The 24,642-nt window shown below is 41.3% G+C and overlaps 1 protein-coding gene and 1 pseudogene across 1 annotated transcript; both read left to right on the top strand.

The window, feature by feature from the left end:
- The first annotated feature begins 6,049 nt into the window (after positions 1-6,049).
- LOC124138059 (ectonucleotide pyrophosphatase/phosphodiesterase family member 5-like) lies at positions 6,050-14,656 on the top strand. Its single transcript, XM_046504568.2, has 5 exons — positions 6,050-6,414; positions 6,985-7,121; positions 10,111-10,464; positions 12,298-12,537; positions 12,798-14,656. The coding sequence occupies exons 1-5, from the start codon at positions 6,186-6,188 to the stop codon at positions 13,116-13,118; spliced, it is 1,281 nt and encodes a 426-aa protein (XP_046360524.2). The 5' UTR covers positions 6,050-6,185; the 3' UTR covers positions 13,119-14,656.
- Positions 14,657-16,084: 1,428 nt separating this feature from the next.
- LOC124138123 lies at positions 16,085-22,360 on the top strand (annotated as a pseudogene).
- Positions 22,361-24,642: the final 2,282 nt, after the last annotated feature.

The raw sequence follows: 24,642 nt of genomic DNA, 5'->3' as shown, positions 1-24,642 counted from the left end.
GTCCAGTATGGTGTTGAGTTGGCTCGATATATATATAGCTAGCATCGACGGAACGGGTGACACCACTTGTTGGGGCTCTTCGATGTTGTCTCCGTGATCGACTCGCGGGAGAACGTTTGAATTGTCCGAATCATCTGCTTCAACTTGCAAGTTAGCAGCTATTTGTACACTTGGCAAGGGGGTCCGTGCAATGGAGATCTAGCTGATCTCCGTGACTTACCAGTAGCCGATGTCGCTTGCCGGACACTTGGTTCCCTCCTGGCAATTTTCCCGCTCCTTACGAGGCGGTGATTTAAGACGGCCCGTCTTTTTGGTGGCATTCTTAATGGTAATTGCAACGAACTATAGACGAATGCGCGTATATAACTATGTGTTGTACGGCTGAAAGCTGGAGAGCAACTGCTGCGTGGGCTGATGTCACGCTACAGCAGGTCATAGAAAATATAAACAAACGCTCCTTTACCGGACGTGCCAAGAGCGGATCTAGGCGAGACGATGGCACCATGCAAAACAGCACGTAGCCGCACGGAATGAAGGTATTTCGCTGTAATAATATAAGCAACGGTGCCAAGCCTAACATAAAGGCATTTAGTTCTAATCACTAAAGGGGGCACGGGTTGCCCAGTCGTCTAAGGCGCCGCGATTCGCTGTGCAGAGTTGCGTCCCTTGGGCACGCCAGAAACCTATGGTTGTGGGTTCGAATCCCGGTTCGCCCCAATTATGTTTCTAGGTTTGTCAGCACCATACCCGTGCTCGTGGGTTTCACCAAAGTGGTAAACGTCTGAGACCTGCATCACTTCGGGCTTTCCTCCCACACCAAGCTGACACGCCGTGTTATAACTGGAATACTGTTAAAAGCGGCGTTAAACCAACTCACTCACTCTAATCACTAAATGCTATTATTTACGATCTCCGGAGCAGAGTTCTTCTTTTGTATACACCGTGAAAATCAGAAAATGAGTCCTTTGGGAAAAAAGGACATCGGATTACACATGAATGGTTTGATAATGTCAGCTAATGACCAGAAACGGTCAGATGCATCAATTAACTACATAAAGACGATTTTGAAGTATCTCTTATTGCTGGAAAAGAATGGCATCAACATTCTACGCACATGATTTGTATGTTTTGTTTCCGTAAATGCGTGGCTTGAAATTTCAAATAAACCAACATGTCGACATACATGCTACAAAATTAACGTTTCCCGTATACTTCAAACATACACGGCTTCCTATTAGCCTTGCAAACCTGTCAATGGTATTTTAATAATTTCAAGTGGTCGCCAGCTGTCTGATGCTTGTCGTTAGAGATTGGGTAGGGTGGTCATTATCTGTGATTTGAGTGTGTCATCATGCCCCAACGGTTTTTGTCATTGCCAATGTATACTGAACCAAATTAAAAACATCACAATCCTTAAATTTTAACATTTTGACCAGTTATCATTGTGGGCCCTTATTGTGTATTCAAACAGTAATGGCCACGTATTGTCTTCAGATAACACTCGTTTTTGTGCAGGTGAATCGATCTAAATCATGTGCACAGCACTATAGTGGCAAAAGTGGTTTTTCACGTGCGACTGGTCACGTGGCCAACAATACCGCACGTGTTTTCAGCCATACTTGTTAGCAGTCATTAACAAAAAAAGAAAAACACAAGAAAACAAAAGTCTTTACGGCCATTTGTCATGCCACGCCTTTCAAATGTGCAACGTGAACGTGCCATCGGCATGTTGCAGACGGGAACGTCCGTAGCTGGAGTCGCAAGGACGATGGGTTGGAGTCGACGGACTGTTTATGATTTACAGACGCGTCTACAGCACACGGGTACCACTGCTGAAGGCCCTCGGCAAGGTCGACCACGAGTGACGTCACATGCAGAGGATCGTCAGATTGTCTTACGTCACCTCCGTAACCGATTTTTGACGGCTACATCAACCAGAAATGAACTGTTTAGGGGTAGACTGAGTGCGCAAACTGTTCGAAACCGTCTGAGAGCTGCTCACCTTCAAGCACGACGGCCATACTGCGGGCCGATTCTGACTCAATTACACAGACGTCAACGTCAATTGTGGGCACAACGACACTTACGATGGACTCAGAGCAATTGGAATCAAGTCGTCTTCAGTGATGAATCCCGATTTAATCTTCGATTTGCTGATGGTAGGGCGAGGGTGTGGAGGCGCCGTCATGAACGTTACGCCCAGTGTTGTGTACAGGAAGTTGACAGATTTTGAGGCGGAAGCGTCATGGTGTGGGGTGCTTTCTGTGGCAATGAGCGTTCCAAGCTTCTTGTCATCCGTGGCAACCTCAACGCTGCTGCTTACCGCGATCAGGTAATGGCACCAGAACTTCTGCCTTTTATGGCAGCACATGGACCCGCTTTGATCTTCCAACACGACAATGCCAGACCCCATACAGGAATTTTGACAAGGATTTTCCTTCAGAATGCGGGAGTCAACGTCATGGACTGGCCGTCAAGGTCTTCGGCAACCATACTTAACGTAACCGGAGACAAACGTGATTGGGGAATCAGGTTCAATGCTGTCTTGGTGGATGCATGTCATCGTATCCCAGTTGATCGATGCCCATGATGTCAGCCACTGGATTGTCTGGTCCAGCCTGAGGCTCGGCATTACGGAGAAGAAACAAGAACTGGTCGGATCTGAGTCAGTATACTGTGGGGTATTCATGTTAAACTGTAGCATGGTATCTCAGTGGGCTAGCACTATAAAACCGGCATTAGTCCGGACTGGTGCATGCCACACATGTACATGCAGGTCGCTATATAAGTAAAATAATCTTGGATGCGCCTTTAAACCGCCCATTTCACCTCACCTCAAATCCAATCGAACATCCATTTGTGGAAGAATCTCAGACTATGCATCAAACCAGTGTGTTTTTAACAGTAGTAGGGCATATGAATTGGGAACGATAAAAAAACACGAAGAAAAACTTATGCGTTGGTAGCACATAGGGAGCGTCATCAAACAAATACTATAGACATTAGGGGAGGGTCATCCCACCAATCCCTGTAATAAATTACCATTCCCCGACGTGGACTTGTCAAACTTTATCCTACAGTTTGATATACGTGCGCCTGGTTATCAGCGATATTACGGGGGCTAAAACTAGATCGCTATCTCATCACGATATGCAACACGGCCAGATATGGTAGTGGTACAAAGCTTCCACACTGGCCCAGGAAACAACGCTCATGCTGACATCGTCACCGCTCATGCTGACATCGTACACTGAACAGTGAGTACCCAATCTTATATTCACAAGCAAACTTTGACAGCTGTACAGTGGCGTCTTCCAGCTGTACGACAGATGCTCTCTTTTTTTATTTCGATTTTCCAATCGTGAATTTGCCCTTCAAGTGGAACAATATGCCATCAGCTCCAGTGTATGGTGTCGATAGTCGTATAGAGCTTGTACATTTTATTCCAGATTCAGGGAAAGGCACATATTCGTTTTGCTTACCTTTTCAATCAAGGTTTCATCATCAAAGTCCTGGTGAAGTGCCTCCAGAATTTTATTGTATTGCGTCCGGAATTTATTAAATGTGGCATGGAGCTTGTCAACGTGATGCGCGATGACGTTCCATGCCAAGACCTTTACACGTGGCTTGTCAACATGATGCGCGATGATATCCCATGTCATATCCTATACACGTGGCTTGTCAACATGATGCGCGATGATATCCCATGTCATATCCTATACACGTGGCTTGTCAACATGATGCGCGATGATATCCCATGTCATATCCTATACACGTGGCTTGTCAACATGATGCGCGATGATATCCCATGTCATATCCTATACACGTGGCTTGTCAACATGATGCGCGATGATATCCCATGTCATATCCTATACACGTGGCTTGTCAACATGATGCGCGATGATATCCCATGTCATATCCTATACACGTGGCTTGTCAACATGATGCGCGATGATATCCCATGTCATATCCTATACACGTGGCTTGTCAACATGATGCGCGATGATATCCCATGTCATATCCTATACACGTGGCTTGTCAACATGATGCGCGATGATATCCCATGTCATATCCTATACACGTGGCTTGTCAACATGATGCGCGATGATATCCCATGTCATATCCTATACACGTGGCTTGTCAACATGATGCGCGATGATATCCCATGTCATATCCTATACACGTGGCTTGTCAACATGATGCGCGATGATATCCCATGTCATGTCCTATACACGTGGCTTGTCAACATGATGCGCGATGATATCCCATGTCATATCCTATACACGTGGCTTGTGTGAATGATGGGTGTTACTAGTATAGTCAATCTACAACTGAACGCCTCCGTGGTCTTGTGGTAGAGCGTCCGCCCGGAGAGCGGAAGGTCCAGGGTTCGATCCCGGGCAGCGTCATACAAAAAGACGTTAAAAGATTGTACTTGTTGTTACCCTGTCTGGCGCTCGGCATTAAGGGGCTAAAACAAGGACTGGTCGGCTTGGAGTCAGTATACTGTGTCTGAGTGGGGTATTCATGTTAAACTGCGGCATGGTATCTCAGTGAGCTAGCACTATAAATTGGCATCAGTCCGGACTAGTACAAGCAGCCACACACACACATACACGTGCATGCACGTCGCTATATAAGTGCAATAATCGTGGACGCGACGTTAAACCCCATTCCACCACCACCTCAATCTACAACTAAAGATTACGTAACCCAGAACAGTTTGAAACGGAAATCAAGTGTTTTCGATTGCATAATGTTTATTTTATAACAGACTATAAATGTAGACGTGTGCAATTGGCCGGACATATAAAACAGTGCGTTTCCATGACAACACCCTCTGAAAAAAGTGAAAAGTGTGAAAAAGTGGAATATTTATCAAACGGATTTGGTATGTAGATTTTGCCCAGCAGCAGCAAAAGAGTGAAGCATTGATGTAAGGATGTGACTATGGATATGCCAGTCTCCTGTTCTCTCTGCCTTGATAAATTGGCGAAGAATAGCCACGTTCATGTACTGCATTCAGAGGCGAGCTGTTCTGGAATGCAAAAGGATTTTAACTTCAGTGGTATTTTCATTTCTTTCTTTGAATTCTTCAGTCTGTGATACACTTTCTAAATACATTCCTCTGAGCAAACATATTCCACTGAAATATAACCAGTAATAGCCTTGTCATAATGTTGAAATACAGACGACAATTCCTCAACAAGCATGTCTGTGTGGTGAGATGGATCTTCAATAGCAACATTTCTCAGGAAACAGGGAGCTTTAGACCTGCACACGTTGGTGGTAGTTGACGCCAGTATGTCATTCAGGACTTACAACATTACCATACTTCTCGAAGCAAGAGAGTTAACGGACTTTAAAAGTCCAATTTCCACCCTTGCCGAACTAGGCTGGAATTTACACATGCATGCATATATACGTACGTACGTACATACATACATACATACATACATACATACATGAATACATACATACATACATACATACATAAGCTATAACCAAAGACACGGCCTAAAGTACTCACGGAAATGAAAAAAACCTGTTTTTCTCAATTTAAAAATCGACACAAAGTGTTACGTCGCGTTAAATACGAAATAACAAAACAAGTCGAAAAGTACTAGTCTGGATTTGCTAGTTCGATCTCAGTGAACAATACAAAATGTACTTTACAGGAGGTAATTTGTCGTCACTTTCAACATGCAAAAATAAAACTAAGTCCAAATTGACATAGCAGAAACAGACTATAGGCATTATGCACCTGTTCTCACCTGTCGTCAAGGTGTCATAGGTCACTTTGATCTACTTACACCTGGTTATGCCCTGTTTCACAAGAGTCTGTTTTATTCACATTTTTACACACTTTTACGTGTAAAAAGGCATACAAACATTTGATACGCTGTATTTGTGCCACGGCCCAATTAGTTCTAATTGAGTTGTTTGAATATTTACATATTTTGTATATTAACTACATTTATTTAAGATCTGAGGTCGAAAATACAGTTGTTTTTTTTATTTCTGTGAGTAGTTTAGATAACTTGGTAGTCGTAATCAGTACCACAGATCCAAAGTGGGACACACATATCAAACACAGTCACGACCAGTGCAGAGGTCTGGTTTTCGGTGCTGCTGAGTCTAAGACACTGTATTGATATTTGCCGTGTTTCAGCTGATCTCACACAATGTCCTCCTCCATCTTTCTCCTGCTCCTGGCGGGTCTGGTGGTGTCTGTCATGGCGGACTACACCGGGAAGCTGCTGCTCGTCTCCATGGACGGCTTCCGGTACGACTACCTGGACATGGTGGACACCCCCAACTTTGACGACTTCGCCAGGCACGGCGTGAAGCTGCCCTACATGAACAACAGCTTCACGACTTTGACATTTCCAAATCATTACACCATCGTGACTGGTGAGTAAGAAACAAAACAGTTATTATCTTATCATGGCCGCGAATGGAGACATCGCTGTTGCCTTAGTGTACATCAACGCTTGTACGCACACTCAAGCTGACCTAGGTCGACATGTGTAGATCCCCGACTTCAGATATATACCAGGTTGTTTTTAAACAAATTTTGAAAGCGGCATGATCGTCGCTTTTTGTGTAGACAACCTACCCCTCCCACACCCCCTCCATAAATAAATAAATAAATAAATAAATAAATAAATTAATAAATTAATAAATAAATAAATAAATAAATAAATAAATAAATAAATAAATATTTAAATAAATAAACAAATAAATAAATAAATAAATAAATAACCCACTCATACAATTTAATTCCAGTTATGTAGCAAATCATTTCAGAAGTTCACAACTTGCATGTGTAAGAAAATCATCTCTGATAATTTCATACCAATATTATATAATTTTCTTGAAATGGTACTTTCCCTTACCACATCTCGTCCTTTAATGTGTTTGTGGAGGGTGTTCCGCTCACATGAAAATGATGAATTAAAACGTTATCTACCCTGTCTACAGGTCTGTGGGAAGAGAGTCATGGCATCATTGGCAACCACATGTACGACCCCGAGTTCAACGCCACCTTCAACATGGGCACCAAAGAGACACGCTGGTGGGATGGGGGAGAGCCGTTGTGGGTCACAGCCAAGAAGCAGGTACACTCATATTTCAGAATACATTTCTTACAAAATGCCATCCTTAACACTTTATGACAAGAGATTGACTTCAAAGTTCCAAAAGTCAGCAATTATACAACTCACCGTTTGATGAAATAAAAAATATCATCCAACAAATAGACTGAAACATCCCGGTACACAATGACGGGTAGACTAACATCTAGTCTCTGAAATGAACACTTCTTACATAAAAAAACAGTTGTTCAGTTATCTTAATAAAAATATAATAAAAAGGAGCTCAGTGATCTAGACTTGCCAAACATTATAGACTTGCATGGGCTGTATTTGATATATATTTGTATCAGGGTCTGTATGACAGACTAAATGACCCCTATTTGACCTCAATTTCATGATGAACGGACGAAGGCATGCAGTCACGGGCACGATGTGCACGAGGTGCTTGAAAACCTGTGTTTGGATGTATCGTGACAGAATCGTTGCACATCGTTATCATCATCAACAACAACGTTTGCTACTGAGGATTGCAACAACTGAAAGCACTTATGCCCCCTCAGCGTCAAAGACGTCGTTTGACGACCGAAGAATTAGACAGATGCATAGGCATGCTTGAAACTGGGTCAACACAACCTCACGTAGCTAACCTCTTTTGTGCCTGCCACGTGATATCAGCATGGCATATAATCGATGTTTGGACGTTTGGATCAGCTATCCAGCGACATTCGGGTGGTCGAAAGCGTTACACCATACAGCGGGAAGACCGATTTCTCAATCAAGACTCCAGCGCCTCGGAGGGGCGGTCGGGTAGCCTAGTGGTTAAAGCGTTCGCTCGTCACGCCGAAGACCCGGGTTCGATTCCCGACATGGGTACAATGTGTGAAGCCCATTTCTGGTGTCCCCCGCCGTGATATTGCTAGAATATTGCTAAAAGCGGCGTAAAACCAAACTCACTCACTCCAGCGCCTCGGGCCTTTGCAATCTACATTTCACATCTTTGAGGATACTCTGTCTGCAAAGATCAAAGAGCATTATACGACTCAAAAGTCATCTAAGGCCTCAATGAAGCCGTACCACCGGTGGACAGGATACGCTCACCAGATATCATCAGTGTTTGATTGGGAAATACTATCATGCTAATGATATAGCCGGAATCGTACAACGGATTTGCATTTAACAGATATTTCTTATGATTTTTAAAAGGGTTTTGTCGTTTTTACATTGGAAACACTTTATGCAAGAGACGTCATCGTTACATGATGCATATGCACAGGGTTGGCGTAACAGGAGGAAGGACAACCCTTATGAAATAGGGTGGGGTTTAGTTTTCAGCTGGCCTCTGATGTATGTGGATGTGATTGACTTGGGATGTCGCTGCTTTGGTATTCCAGCCATGTAATGGTAGGGGACACCAAGAACTACATTACCTAGCTACCTAGCTGCCTGTATATATAAATTAATTGAAAGAAGAAGAAATTTGGCAATACATGATGGATTCCGTCTTCACCATACTCGTTGTTGTTCTCAAGTGTGGATACGAAGTTAGTGGGTGAGTGAATTGGGTTAAATTCGCTGATTCGATTCGCCGCTTGATATTGATGTTACGGGGTGTCAGCTTAATGTGGGAGGAAAGCCCTATGTTATCCACGTCTCAGGCGTTTGCAACTTTGGTGAAATCCACGAGCACGGGCATGGTGCTGACAAACCTAGAAACATAATCAGGGCGACCCGGAATTCAATCATATGTATCTGGTGTGCCCAAGGGACGCAACTCAGGACAGCGAATTGATGGAAAGGTTCTTGTTCAAAGATGTGAGTGAGTGAGTTTGGTTTAACGCCGCTTTTAACAGTAGTCCAGTTATATCGCGGCGTGTCAGTTTAATGTGGGAGGAAAGCCTGAAGTGATGCGAGTCTCAGACGTTTACCACTTCGGTGCAACCCACGAGCAAAGGTATGGTGCTGACAAACCTAGAAACATAATCGGGGAGAACCGGGATTCGAACCCACAATCATAGGTTTCTGGCGTGCCCAAGGGACGCAACTCTGCACAGAGAATCGCGGCGCCTTAGACGAACGGGCCACCCGTGCCCCCCTGTTCAATGATGCATAAACGTGGAAACATGTATTGTCCTATGTGCTGTTTCAGAACTATGCCTCGAACAAAAGGAAAAGACCGACTTAGTGAAATAGATATCGTAATTTAAAACAATAAAACCACTCCTCACATGCTATTTTCTTTTATATTTTCATGCAATATCGATATCATTATTGATCAAAACTAATATCATTACAATATCCCTGTAATCATTGTCATCAAATTTATCAAAATGCAATACCCTGAACATCTGTCTACATATATGTGTGATAGAGAAGGCGCATTTCTAAACCAGTACCAGTTCAGACTGGGTCTTGTCTAACGAGCAGCGCGTCTCAAAGGTAATAACAGTTTAACATTTTATCATACAAAACCGTGATTTAATTTAAAACGGGCTGTGAAAAAACAATATGCATGCAAGCACATTTGGTTTGGAAATGTTATACAAACATCAGATTACCTATGCATCAGAACGATGTTAACAAAAGATATGTACCTTCAGTATTTCTGGATCATATTGTGATTTGAAAACGTGTTTTGTTAAACCAGAGACCATGTAATAGAGCGACGGCCCTCCCCAACAGTTTATCACTAACCATCACATGGGCGGATACAGCTTTTTTGAAAAGGGGGTGCACAATTAAGATCAATTTATTGTCTTTGGTGGTAATTATACAGAAATAAAGAGTTTTTTCGTGACTAATGACAAGGGAGATAACCACTTTGGGTTACTGATTGCTAAATTGGCTGATTGGCTTTGTTAGGCCATAATACAAAGGTCTCTTGCAACCAACCAACTACATCAATGAAAGGGGTGGAGGGGTAGTCCAGTGGTTAAAGAATTCGCTCGTCACTCCAAAGACCCTGGTCTCTTAATCACTAAAAGAGAATATCAAAATAGTTTTGTTCCGCTTCCAGGGCCTCAAGACGGGCACCTACTACTGGCCCGGCAGCGAGGTCGAGATTCAAGGTGTGCGCCCCAACTATTGGTTAAACTACAGTGATCACACCCCATACAAGGAGCGAGTGGATACAGTCATTGACTGGTTCAAGACCAAAGGTGTCCAAATGGCGACACTGTATTATCCGGAACCTGACCATACAGGACACGGTTATGGTCCAGAATCTCAACAAGTTAGGGACAAGGTCAAGTACATGGATGGTATCCTTGGTTACCTCGTGCAAAAGTTGAAGGAGAATGACCTTGAAAACGAGGTCAATGTCATCATTACCAGTGACCATGGCATGGTTGCAATTGACAATGTAAATAAAGTAAGTTCATGTGTTTTGATATATAAGTTACTATGGGTATCTGGATATGGGATGACCTTAGTCATGGAAAGTCTCATTATTATTATTATTTACAGATTAAAATAAATAACAAATGCAGCAAAAAGCGTTTGGGTGATACTGGCACAGTCAGGCTGGTTAGGCTCATCATCAGCTCTGGGCCCTTGCCCCCTCTACACGCAGCCCAGACAGCGAATGGGACTTCTCCCAAGAAGCGCTGCCTAGTCAAACCCACCCAGAACGTTTCGGAGAATGTGGAGACTCCCCAACACTGCAGCCTTATGCATTACCCAGATTGTCAGAAGGGCTGTATTCCTGGTAGCAAACCCGGTTACTCTCCCGATGTCAGTCAGCAGATTGGGAGGTACCAAACCTAAGGCATCGAGAACAATGGGGAGTCGGACAACTTGGTACTTGGGATGCAAGCGTGACATTTCGAAAGCGAGGTCCTCATGTTTGCCATGTTTTTCCTCAATCTTGTCAATCATATTGGTGTCAAAGTGGACAGAAAATTCAATGATATAAATGATTTCATTGGATTTATCAAAAAGGACAAGTTTAGGTTTGTTTGCCTGGATATGTCTGAGGCTGTAAATGGGCCTATTCCAAAGAATTAGTCATCATTTTCCATGACGCCCTCTACATATTCCGGGTTGTACCATGGGTGGACCCCTGTGTCAAAACCACAAGCATGGCGAAGAAGGTAATAAAATGATCGAGCTACACCATCATGTCGTTTAAGATACTGTGTTTGTGACAGAGCTGGGCATCCACTGGCAATGTGTTGGACAGTCTCATTAAATTCATTACATAATCTACATTTCATATTTACATTTTGATGCAAAATCACACATTGACGGTTTCGAGTGGGGAGAGACTGGTCCTGAGAAGCAAACAGAACGCCTTCTGTTTCACTTTTTTTCAGGCCAGATGACTTCATCCAAGCGAAGGACTCTGCAGGAGTGGTCGTTCAGATAGCCTCTCCTTTAAAAAACTGAGTCTGGGCCGACTTGATATGGCACTTCGCTTTGTTGACACTCATTGCTGTACCGTCCAGCAGTACAGAACCATCAACAAAATCAACACCGACATTGAGATTATGTCCCACATCCTTGGCTCGTTTGAGAAATCTGTGGAATGCCTTGTTTTCATCATGAATCTTGACATGCTTCACAAGAGGATCATCAGACAAATAAATGTGTGCAAAAGTGCACAAAACAATTCTATCATGAAGAGCACCAACGTTAATCAAACCACGTCCTCCCATAATGATTGGTAATTATAAGCGATTGAGGGAAGAGCGAGGGTGGTGGGATCTATTGTCTGACATGATTCTTCGTGTGAGGGTGTCAATACCCTGAATTTCTTGTTTCGTCCAATCAACAACGCCAAAAGAATATGAAAGGACGGGTACAGCATAAGTATTTGTGGCTTTTACTTTATTGCGAACGTTCAGATCTGAACTCCAGATTTTCTTAAGTCTACATTTGTACTCTGCACGAAGTTTTTCCTTGATATGGGTATTCTGGAGTTTGTCCCTAATCTGCAACCCTAAGTACGTATAGGCCTGACCTTCCACGAGATGGTCAATAACTCCTCCAAGTAAACTGATTGATCCTCCCTCTTCTAACTTACCTTGTCGATTCCAAAGGACATGCCGCTATCTTTAGAAAAGGACTCGACAAGGAGAAACTGTTTTTTGAGTGTGGATCCTCCATTGGCAATACGTTCAATATTATTATTATTATTATTATTATTATTATTATTATTATTATTATTATTTTTATTACATAATGCAAGTAATTTTTTTTTCAGGTCGTCGATATAACTGATCACGTAAACATGACACAGGTTGAACGTATCCCGATTTACGGCCCCGTGATGCAGATTCAGCCGAGGGAGGGACAGGTTGATGACATCATGGAAGATCTGAATGGCGTTCCCAACATCACAGCTTACAAGAAAGAGAACGTCCCTGAACATTTCCATTACAGTAACAACAGAAGGATCATGCCCATCGTCATCATAGCAGATGAGGGTTGGCAGCTGACCACTGTAAGTCTTGGATGACCGCAGGGAGTTATGCGCATTATAAACACAGGGAAGATGACCACGGGATGCCATGGTGTCCAAATGGGGTCATGGCCATTATAGTCATTTCAGGGGAGGTAACCAGTGTAAACCGTGGATGACTAAGAAACCTGCCCTTCACAGTAAACCAGATGTGTATGGTTATTGCAAGCACAACACATAAACATAGGTTTAATAACTCTAAAACAATAACGATTCCAACTATACATTGGATGTTTTTGCAGGACAAGGCGAAACAGGCAAAAAATACTTTAAAGGGCACCCACGGCTATGACAACAGATTGATGTCAATGAAGCCTATATTCCTGGCGAGAGGACCCAACTTCAAGACCAACTTCACTTCAGATCCTATCCAGATTGTCGACATCTACCCTCTCGTGTGTAAACTGCTCAACATAGAGCCAGCGCCGAACAACGGGAGCCTGGACCGTGTCAGTGTCTTCATTCAAGACACTCCTCCAACATCCGGGGCTTCGACCGCTGCATCAATACTGCTTTTCGAGTGTCTGCTTGCATTCACAATCGTCGCCAACTTTATGTTGTAGATATGAAACTTTCAAGCCATGAATTCATGTTGCACATAATATTAAATGATGAAGCGCTATTTACGGCGAAGGTCTTACAATGTTCACCATCGAGACCAAATGATCTCACTGATTACACATACATATGCAGGAACATTATCGCTTCTGAAACTATGAAATACAAAACTATTTCTATAGACCCGTGAAGATCCGGTTTAGAATTGATCTTCAGTAACCCATGCTTGTCGTAAGAAGCGACTTACGAGATCGGGTGGTAGGCTCGGTGACTTAACTGATGCATATCATTAGATCGGCGCTCATGATGTTAGTCACTGGATTGTCTTGCCCACTTGAGTATATACAAATGACCGTCATACAGCTAGAATAGTGATGAGTCCAGCGTTAAACAAAAATGTCAATTTAAATATTTTGTTTGGGATTTTGAATGGAGACTGGCTATTTTTGCAGCTACACAACCATTGTATATATATTTTGTGCCAGGCAATTTTATTTTCAACAGTCTGAAGCATCATTATCTTTTTTTTTTTTGAAGAATTTTCTGCAATATAAAAAAGTCGATACAAACCCAGCAAGGAAAGTAAATGCATATTGCTGGAGAAAAACTGTAAACATTCACAATATGTCCATGTAACGGTGCTCAGTCGTAGCTCATTCCCAAACATTTCAAAATATTCCTTTTAGTTCTGGATTTTATTGTTCATATAAAACAGATTTATGTTTAAGTTATTTTATTAATTTAGAAATGAACGCATGAGGAGATTATTTAACCATATATGTATTTGTTGTAACGTCCTTTTAGGACCATTTACCAACATATACTGAGGGGCAAAATAAAGTATACCGTGGTTTTTTTATGTTAAACTGTTGCTAAATTTGATTATGTCTATTTAACCATCACTTATTCCTTCAACAGTTTGTAAAAAGCAATCTGTTGCTGGGTATTTTTTTGTAAAAATAAATGGAGCCAATGAATATATTTTTAAAAATAAAACCATGTAGAAGTATTGACTGAGCGCCAGACAATTTATTTGTTGGTTGGTTTATTGGTTTGTTGTTTAACGCCGCACTCAACAATATTCCAGCTATATGACGACGGTCTTCACGGTATTTGTTGGATATAATATCGCTAACTTAAGGTATTTCTAATTGTAAATCTCTTATATGATAAAAGCAACTGAGAGGCATAGTTTATTTTGCTCTTCTGATATATATATAATTTATGTTTCTATATAGTAATACAAATTATCACTTTTACAAATTTGGATGCACTGTCATCGTAGATGCAAGATGCTGGTGATGTAAATATGTCCGTACTAATTATTTTGGAAGTGCGTAAAATAACTATGACTACTTCTGCTTCGCATAAACTGTAATGTAAATTCGAATGGCAGAAGCTGTCAATTATTACCAATAATATGTCCTAGTAAAATACAGTATTGTGTCATCAATCAGCGTTATTTCAACAAAGGGGGCTAATTGTATATTATTGTGGTTTGTTATCATTATATTGTTTGAATTAAAAAATCTGTCTCGCTCCATCTTCCTACTCAATGTTACCTTTACTGAATCTACCTTAAGGTGTCTTTGTGTGCACCTATCAACCGTTAATATGCATGCCACAAGTCAACGTCCAAGGGATCACAGAATGTGAACAAGAGAATAATTCCTTGCAAACAGGAGTGGGAAATTCACGAAAGCGAAGTTCACAAACTATTCACCAAAGCTTGGCCTGATAACACTTTGTGTGAGTGAGTGAGTTGGGTTTAACGCCGCTTTTAACAGTATTCCAGTTACATCACGGCGTGTCAGCTGTTGTAGTAATGTAGGTCTCAGGCGTTTCCCACTTCGGTTAAACCCACGAGCACGGGTATGGTGCTGACAAACCTAGAAACATAATCGGGGCGAACATACATGTAGATTCGAACCCACAATCATAGGTTTCTGGCATGCCCAAGGGACGTAACCCTGCTCAGCGAATCGCGGCGCCTTAGACTACTGGGTGACCCGTGCCCTTGATAACACTTTGTGATTGGCGAGTATGCATTTTCAACCTATAAGTTCAGAGAAAGATTCTTCGGCCGCCCAAATCAAGGAAATATTCGTATCTGAATAATGTGTGTAAAGTCAAATAACACAACTGTACTGTACGTTCATATTATAAATGATATTTTGACAGCATTCAATTGGCATCACTTATAAAGGGAACTCTGACATGTTCCCTAGGCTAGTAGGGATCCACTCAATAAAACACTGCAGGGAGAATAAAACCATGAGGGGTCTCTGCAGTGTTTTATTGAACGATAATCAACGACCAAACGATCGTTTATTTCTTATATGAGATATCAACATTATGTACAGCCTCTTAAGGATGTCAATAAATTGTAAAGTTTTGAAAACATTTACCCGTATTTAAAATAATGATGACTCCCTCAACAGAGGTCCATTTTATGCACGTGTGGGTATTTCCCACATATTGTCACAAACCTCACCTCGACTACTCGATTTACGTCGACCAATATATGACGTCATTAGTTGCGAGCGCATGTTCGAATCTCTAGGATGACGTCATGATAGAACAACGTTCTATCATGGAATAAACCACGCTTCGTTGTTTGCGATTTATCGCGTATCTATCTTTAATTATATATATATATATATATATATATATATATATATATATATATATATATATATATAAGGAGAGAGAGAGAGAGAGAGAGAGAGAGAGAGAGAGAGAGAGAGATCGGTCATCTATGCCTATCTCGTGAATATATGCCTTGTAGTTACATGACTTTTGAGCAAAGCATGTCAACGTATCTACCGATGGAATGACGACAACACACAGTTCACGTATGTCAACTTTGGCCTTCTTTTCAACATTTTTAACACCATCGGGTAGCAAGGTTGCACAACTTGATAACGTGCCAAACAACATCAGCCTGCCACACAGTAAAAGCAAACATTTCTGCAGTTCAGATGGTTTTTTCTTTGATTTGTTATCATCGTTAACACGACATCCAAACATGGTATGTGCACAAGTGAACCTTGATATGACAACGCATTATATTGCCATCAACTGGTTCGTACGTAGTGGTCCGGGAAACTGCCCCTGAACAGTAAGTATGCTCAGTAGAATCAGGATCAGTAGCTTCAATAGTTCTGACCGCCTCCGTGGTCTAGTGGTAGAGCGTCCGCCCAGAGAGCGGAAGGTCCGGGGTTCGATCCCCGGCCGCGTCATACCAAAAGACGTTAAAAGATGGTACTTGTTGTTACCCTGTCTGGCGCTCGGCATTAGAAGCTAAAACAAGGACTGGTCTGCTCGGAGTCAGTATACTGTGTCTGAGTGGGGTATTCATGTTAAACTGCGGCATGGTATCTCAGTGTGCTAGCACTATAAATCGGCATCAGTCCGGACAAGTACAAGCAACCACACATAGATACACACGTACATGCACGTCGCTACATAAGTGCAATAATCTTAAACGCTACGTTAAACCCAAATTTCACCTCACATCTATCCCTATAATCTTTCTTCGGCACCTGGTGTCATCATTGACTTTCAGTGATCTTTTTTTTACAATTTCCATCACAACCCTGCCATTTAAGCCCAATGGAATCTGATTTGACAGCAAAAATAGAGACTGTTTATACTCTGTGGTGTTGGTCCCCTGAAGATTCTGCGCTAGAATTTGTCTTCAGCAACCCATGCTTGTCCTAAGAGGCGACTAACGGGATCGGGTGGTCAGGCTAGTTGACTTGGTGAATGGATGTCATCGTATCTCAAATGCGTAGATCAATCATCATTATGTTAATCACTGGATTGTCTGGTCCAGATTGGATTAATTACTGATCGTCGTCATATGGCTGGGGTTTTGCTGAGTGCGGCGTAAAACAACAAGCCATCAAACTGTGGTGTTGACGTTTTATATTTCCTGTTAGTTCGGAAAACTTCTCGTCCTGGAAGGGCCAGGATGTGAATTTCCTTTACAGAACAAAAGGGTACAGCTTACGTTTTGTAGAGGTTTCTATTATTTGACACATATCAGTCCTTTAGGTCAATACAGTGTCCTCCTAGAGTCCATATTTCAGCTGATCACACACAATGTCCTCCTCCATCTTCCTCCTGCTCCTGGCGGGTCTGGTGGTGTCTGTCATGGCGGACTACACCGGGAAGCTGCTGCTCGTCTCCATGGACGGCTTCCGGTACGACTACCTGGACATGGTGGACACCCCAAACTTTGACGACTTCGCCAGGCACGGCGTGAAGCTGCCCTACATGAACAACAGCTTTGTAACGACCACCTTCCCTAACCACTACACCATGATAACTGGTGGGTACATGAAAGATTGTGGTTGAAATTGAAACGTGCATAAACTTGCGCTTTTACCAGTAAACAGAATTTGACGAAATCGGAAAGTATTATTGTGCCGTAATCCCAGGAGTTTACTTTTAAATTATATCATTCATTTGCATGTATCCAATATGAAAAACAATTTCTTATTTCTGGGTGTATTCATTAGAGCGTTAACATTTATTATGTACAATGTTTAAAAGAAAGGTACTGACTACATTTGAGATAAAATCAAAACCCTTGAACAATTATTTACTCTCTGAAGCTAAGTTTTCAACACAATAATATGATAAATTGAAAATTTGAGTCCCATCTACTTTCTTCTGTGTATGTTATGTGCGCATTGCCTCACTGTCCATCATTTACGCTTATGAAGCACCATGAAAACCATTGATACGTATGCCTGCTTGAACTGAAATAAAACAAGTTTGAAAAAGAAAATAAACCAACAGTTTCATGATGACCCCCTTAATTAATTAAATCAGGATATTCGTTGGGTATTGGACAATTTCATCGCAATGACAACATCCCTCAACCATTACACCACGTGTTGTTTTATATTTGTTTTCTGTTTTATTTAAACCATCGAGCCTAGTGTTTCCAAACGCATCCCTACTCCAAGTGATTAATGAAACAGGCATAATGCTGCCTTTATACCTTCATTGAAACTAATATGAAAGGATGAATATCAGGTTTGTGGGAGGAGAGCCATGGAATCACAGCCAACTACATGTACGACCCGGTGTTCAAAAGCTCCTTTACCATGAAGACACATGCAGCTCAGTGGTGGGATGGGGGAGAACCGTTATGGGTCACAGCCAAGAATCAGGTACTGTCCCAACACAGATTCTACAGGACATCCAATCAAATAAGCCAAGAAAGTGACGCTACCTTGCGAGATTTTATCTCTTTTTTTATTTTAAATCAGGTGTGGCATTAGATTTTTTTACCTGCTATCTATTTTCATATTCTTCCGTTGTTGACTATACGTTGTTTTAGTGACTCATTATAGTGAGCGTCAGTGAACCGCTTTGAACTGTTACACCACGGCTTAATGTAGGAGGGAAGTCTGAATGGTAAAACCAGTGAGCACAGTGCTGGCAAACATGGATTCTGAGCAGTACGAATTTTGGATTGAAACTGATAGTGAGGGAGTTTTTATGCCACATTTTGCCAAATTTGCACTAAGAGTTTCTGCCCACAGAATAGCTCAAACTTTTAAATAGCATCAAGGAAGTACATTTTAGCTAATGACAAGTGAGTGAGTATGGTTTTACACCGCTTTTAGCAATATTCCAGCAATATCTCGGCTGGGGAAACCAGAAATGGTGAAAGAATCTATGACTGATCCATGGTTACAAATTGCTCAACAAAATAAGCAGGGGTTGATTCTCACGAGAGATGATAAACCTGATGCTTTTCTCATCAGAAGTTAAAAGCCTTGGAATCCTGCTGTGCTGAACCCTTTGTTATACACACTTCATTCCTCAGTATATAACAACTTTCTCAGAGATGCCTACCGTATATATGATATGTTGTGAGGCGTCAATCATCCCTAATCATATCATTATTTTTTCATTTCCTTAGTGGTGGTAGTTGCATGTCTTGTATGATTTTGTATGATCTTGGATACTCTCACTGCCCCTCTTGAACCCGTGACCACCTCAACGGAAGGAGCCTCAGCATATACAGTTGCAATATAAAGTTAGCGCTTTCTGTTGGTGATTTGATGATGGTCTGGTGGCCCATTTTGTCAATTTTCATCAACAGAGAATACCTAGTCACGTTGATGCCTTCAGAAATATGCTGCCTGGTGCGTATGTGGTTCTATTGCAACTTGTCAGGATGGAAAATATCATGATACATAATACCTGTAAACTGAGGGCGTACTATACATCCTCCGTAGTGAGGTTCGGGACTTTATAGCCACTCCTCGTAATTGTTCATTCACAACTTCTCTACTGCTTTAAAATAAGGGTAAATGAGAGCAGCACATATCTCTTCACCTTCAGGGTCTGAAGACAGGCACCTACTACTGGCCCGGCAGTGAGGTTGAGATAAGAGGTGTGCGCCCCGACATTTGGTTCCACTACAAATACAGCACACCATACAAGGAGCGAGTGGACACTGTCGTGGACTGGTTCAAGACCAAAGATGTCAAAATGGCGACCTTGTATTACCCGGACCCTGATCATACTGGACACGGGTTTGGTCCGGATTCGCAAGAGGTCAAAGACAAGGTCAAAGAAATGGATGGCAGCCTTGGTTACCTCTGCAAAAGTTGAAGGACAATGGTCTTGATCACGAGGTCAATGTCATCGTGACCAGTGACCATGGCATGGTTGCAGTTGATAATGTCAATAAAGTAAGCTGGTATCTTTAATAATGTATCTTTCAGCAACTCAGTAGCAGTAAGTGATGTTAGGGATCCGTCGTCTTGATAATGGGAGGGGGATAAGAGGATTCTTATACAATTGATCAGATCAATAAATTATGTGTGCACATTGAAACATATGTGCCTAGGTGCTACATTTGCTGTTATATCTGCTGTCTTTATTCTACATTCGCTGCGTTTACAACAGAACAGGTGGGCTCGAGCTTATCTTATCATTGGGTATGCAATGTGGTCAATGTAGAATAGCACTTTGAAATATCAAGACTGTGCGAATTGATAATTGCTTCCTTAAAACATATATTTTGTACTATTCTATAAGGTGGTGGATATATCTGATCACGTGAACATGACAAATGTAGCTCGTGTCCCGAGTTACGGCCCCGTGATGCAGATTCTGCCGGTAGAGGGCCAGGACGACGCCATTATTCAGAGTCTGGCTGGCGTGGAACATATCACAGTCTACAAGAAGGAGGATCTTCCTGAACGTCTCCATTACCGGAACAACAGAAGGATCATGCCAGTCGTCATCATAGCAGAGGAGGGTTGGCAGATAACCACTGTAAGTCACTGGTCATACATGTAGATGGGTCATACACGTCGCCATCAAGACAGGGGAGATAACCACTGTAAGTCACTGGTCATACATGTAGATGGGTCATACACGTCGCCATCAAGACAGGGGAGATAACCACTGTAAGTCACCGGTCATACATGTAGATGGGTCATCCACAGCGTCATCAAGACATGGGAGTCAACCACTGTAAGTCACTGGTCATACATGTATATTGCTCATTCTCGCCGTCATCATGACAGGGGAGATAACCACTTTATGAAATATAGATCATAAACACGGCCATATTATGCTAATTTTGTAAGGCCAGAAATCAAAGACCTCTTGCAACCAACCAATTAAGTCATTGGTAGTTTAAATTCATACACTTTGAGGGAGCTAACCAGTGAATATTGGTGATCATAGATTGGCCGTATACCGCTGAGATGGTAGGGGAGACAACCAATATAAGGCATGTGTTATGATTATGTTGTATTTGATATATTAAGACACAGGTTTTGATTAAGATTGGTTGATCATCTACAGGACAAAGCGAAACAGGCAAGGAAAACTATTAAGGGCACCCACGGTTACGATAACGCACTGATGTCTATGAAGCCTATATTCCTGGCTAAAGGACCAAACTTCAAGACGAACTTCACTTCCATTCCAATCCTGAATGTCGACATCTACCCTCTTGCGTGTACACTACTTAATATACAAGCTGCACCGAATAACGGAAGTCTGGATCATGTCCGAGGCTTCATTCGGGACACTCCGATCTACCCAACGACTTCCACGAGCGCAACACGACAAGGCACGACTCCAAATTCCGGTGCTTCTCGTATGACGTCACTTCCGCTGATCACATGGTTTACATCTTTCACCATGGCCTACTACTACTAATGCTACAGTGTTTAAAACTATAATACAGAACAGAACAGAAGTTTATTCAATATTGTAGGCCATATGACCTATAGTACAGTAGTGTTTGTTTTTTGTATCAACATTGTACAGTCACGTGTAGGTAATAATAAGTTTACATAAAATATTAACGTCTAATTTCAAAAATCTTCTTCAGGAATATTGACAGAGATGATATTGTATTTGCATTGCAGGAGTTCAACAAATTTCTCATCAGTTGTTCATCTTTGTACATAGTTGAAATCATAGGGAGGTATCTATTTCTAAGAAACTGATAATATTTACAAATGAGAAGTACATGAAACTCATCCTCAACATAGCCTTCATTACAATAACGGCATGAACTACTTTCTTTATCTTGTACATTTTCTTTCTGAGATTGTTAACATTAAAATTATGTAATGATATACGTAATTTACACAAAGATCTTCTCAAAGTTCTATCCTGAAGTACAGATACATATTTTTCAGGAACAAGTAAAGATTTTATATTCGTATAATGGCATAAAAACCTTGAGGATGATATTTGACAGTGCCAATCTTGTGAAAATATATCAACTAATCTTTCCTTAAGCATGAAGATAAATAGTTTATCATTTCCAACATCTTGAGATATCCATGCAAGAGAAAAACCAGACATACAAAGAATATTTCTGATATCAGACACCCATAAACAATATTTACCCTTTTCATCCAAAACTATATTAAAACTATAATGGAAATGATCAATACTGCTTCAAATGTCAAATTTGAGAGTGTTGTATGTAATTCTAATTTCCAATTTCCGGATGTACACACAGAATGTCAATCCCCGTTTGTCCGTGTAGTGGTATTTGTCACAGAGTGCCCCCTTATTCAGAATATCCAGAGGTTACAACTAGATACTAAAAAAAACCCCGACACATAGCCGCAATAAATCTCTGCTAAAGGCTGAGTCGATTGTACAATGCCGACTATATCATGAGCATGTGATTATGAATCACTATCAAACAGTGATGACCCCAGGTGTTCACGAAAAGGTGAGCGTATCCTGCCCCACCCGGCAGCCGCCACAAACACATGCAAAGGCAAGTCAATTGTACACCTGAACAAACACGGGGACATATGGAACAAGTGAAAATAGGGACTTGCATCGGACATAACTATTGTCACTGATGTGTCAAATTTGAAAATGTCCTCCACATGTCTACCATAAAACATTTTGAAAGCTTTACTGAGGACTTGAATGTTGTAACCTTGATCAAACAACTTCTGAGCAAGAGTCGATTGACGCTTTTTGAAATCTTGGTAGAGAGAGCATTTTTGATTTTATCTCAAAAGTTGTGAAATGTGTATTTCTGTATTCATTTCGCACTGTAGGCCATCGGCCCATTGTACATTTAGATAGTCAGGTCCACAATGGACATTAACGAGCTCCTAATATTCATGGCACGGAATATATATAGTGAAAGGTTTTTCATGGTTTCAGCATGACATGATGACAACAATAAGTTAAATTTATGTAATGTAGGATGGACATGATATTTTCCTGGAATATATTTGTTTCTAAGATTATTATATGTTTTACAAATTAACAGATGGTATTCGTTTTTGATTAGACCAATGTTACAGAGGTTACAAAGTCTTTGGTCTCTTGGGACATTGTGATATCTACCCACTTCAATATGGAGTGTGTGAAAACTACAACGATAGCGGGAAGGCGCATACGACATTTACCAATATTGATATTTAGAAGATACGGTTCAACACAAAAATTTAATTTAAATAAAGAATAGGTGTACATTTTCGGACAACTAGCAATATCTGAATGCCTTTCTTGTTCATGTATATATTTTAATCGTGATACAAATTCAAATATAAATAGTTTTGGGTAAAAAATTGATTGGTTTTCCCAAACATAGACGAAATCAAATTTATATAATTAATCTTGCCATTTACAGCTTCTTTAAACAAGAGATTATAGCTCTTTCTTGGGTCACGACTTTTAGTCATAGATATAATCTTACACCAGTAAGTAATATAACGCTTATATGCTGAAATGTACAAAGGGTATAGACCGCACTCGCATCTTACGACATGATCAGGTGTCGAAGACTTAACGCCTAAAAATTGTTTGCATGCTAATAAATTGATCCGTTCAATTTCTTTGTATTTATGTAAGCCCCAAATTTCAGCTCCATATAGCAATATCAATATTTCAAGTTGTGTAATGAATGCACGGACATTGTGTATACACACCAGTTTGTGCCCAGAACATGTTCGGTGACGTCATTCACTCTAGTCACGTGGTACTCATTGTACAAATTTGCTTTGTTTATTTGAAAGATTGATAACCTCTAAATATACACTGAACCATCTGTGATCAAATAGAAAGATGCTACATGTAACTTTGTATATGGACCGGAGGCAGAAAATACGATAAACAGTTTGTCGAGTATATATTCGGATGACTCCAAGCTATTGGTGCACTTTAACCCATGCTTGTGGTAAGAGCCGGCCTAATACAATAGGATGGTGAAGCTGGACCAAGCGTGTCATCGTTGCTCATAGACAGGATGGACTTGATTGTCTGATCCAGGTTCAGCTACTTTCAGGCTGCCGTCATATACAGTATATAATGTTGAGTGTGGCAATAAAACAAATACTTTTCAAAATATCCGTATTTGTTATACGGCAATAATTGTACAGTAAACAACGGTCATAGCGAACAGGCTTATAACGAACTGACGGATATAACGAACTTACTTTTTTGGTCCTTACTATTTGCTGTAGTTATGCTGTATATATGCTTATAACGAACTACGGTTATAACGAACTAAAATTAATAGTCCCTTTGAGTTCGTTATAACCGTAGTTTACTGTATTCATTTGGAGATGGAGAAAGAGGAGAATATTTAACCAGACACATTTTTCCAATACCGAGAGGACCCGTGAACATTCGAGTTAGAATAGGTCTTCAGCAGCCAATGTTTGCCGAAAAATGCGACTCTGCTTGTCGCAAGAGGCGACTAACGGAATCGGGTGGTCAGGCTCGCTGACTTGGTTGATACATGTCATCGTATCCCAATTGCGTGAACTGATGCTCATGATGCCAATCACTGGATTGTCTGGTCCAGATTCGATTATTTACAGACCGCCGTTATATAGCTTGAATATTGCTGAGTGCGGCGTTAAAACAAACAAACAACATACCGATTGGCAAAGGAAACTATAGCTCTCAGTCTATCTTATGGAGCACGTCAAGGCATGTGTGGTGTACGTCAGTGAATATGTCGAGTACGTCAATGCAGGTGTTGCGCACGTC

This window comes from Haliotis rufescens, unplaced genomic scaffold, assembly GCF_023055435.1.
Source record: "Haliotis rufescens isolate VD_foot unplaced genomic scaffold, xgHalRufe1.0.p SCAF_12, whole genome shotgun sequence".
Taxonomy (NCBI): domain Eukaryota; kingdom Metazoa; phylum Mollusca; class Gastropoda; order Lepetellida; family Haliotidae; genus Haliotis; species Haliotis rufescens.
Note: the sequence above shows the minus strand (reverse complement) of the source record. Positions and strands in the feature narration are given on the sequence as shown.

Coding starts and splice junctions, on each gene's coding strand:
- LOC124138059 (XM_046504568.2), top strand. CDS start 6,186: ATGTCCTCCTCCATCTTTCTCCTGCTCCTGGCGGGTCTGGTGGTGTCT. Junction 10,465..12,297: donor CAATTGACAATGTAAATAAA/GTAAGTTCATGT, acceptor TTTTTTTTTCAG/GTCGTCGATATAACTGATCA. Junction 12,538..12,797: donor AGGGTTGGCAGCTGACCACT/GTAAGTCTTGGA, acceptor ATGTTTTTGCAG/GACAAGGCGAAACAGGCAAA.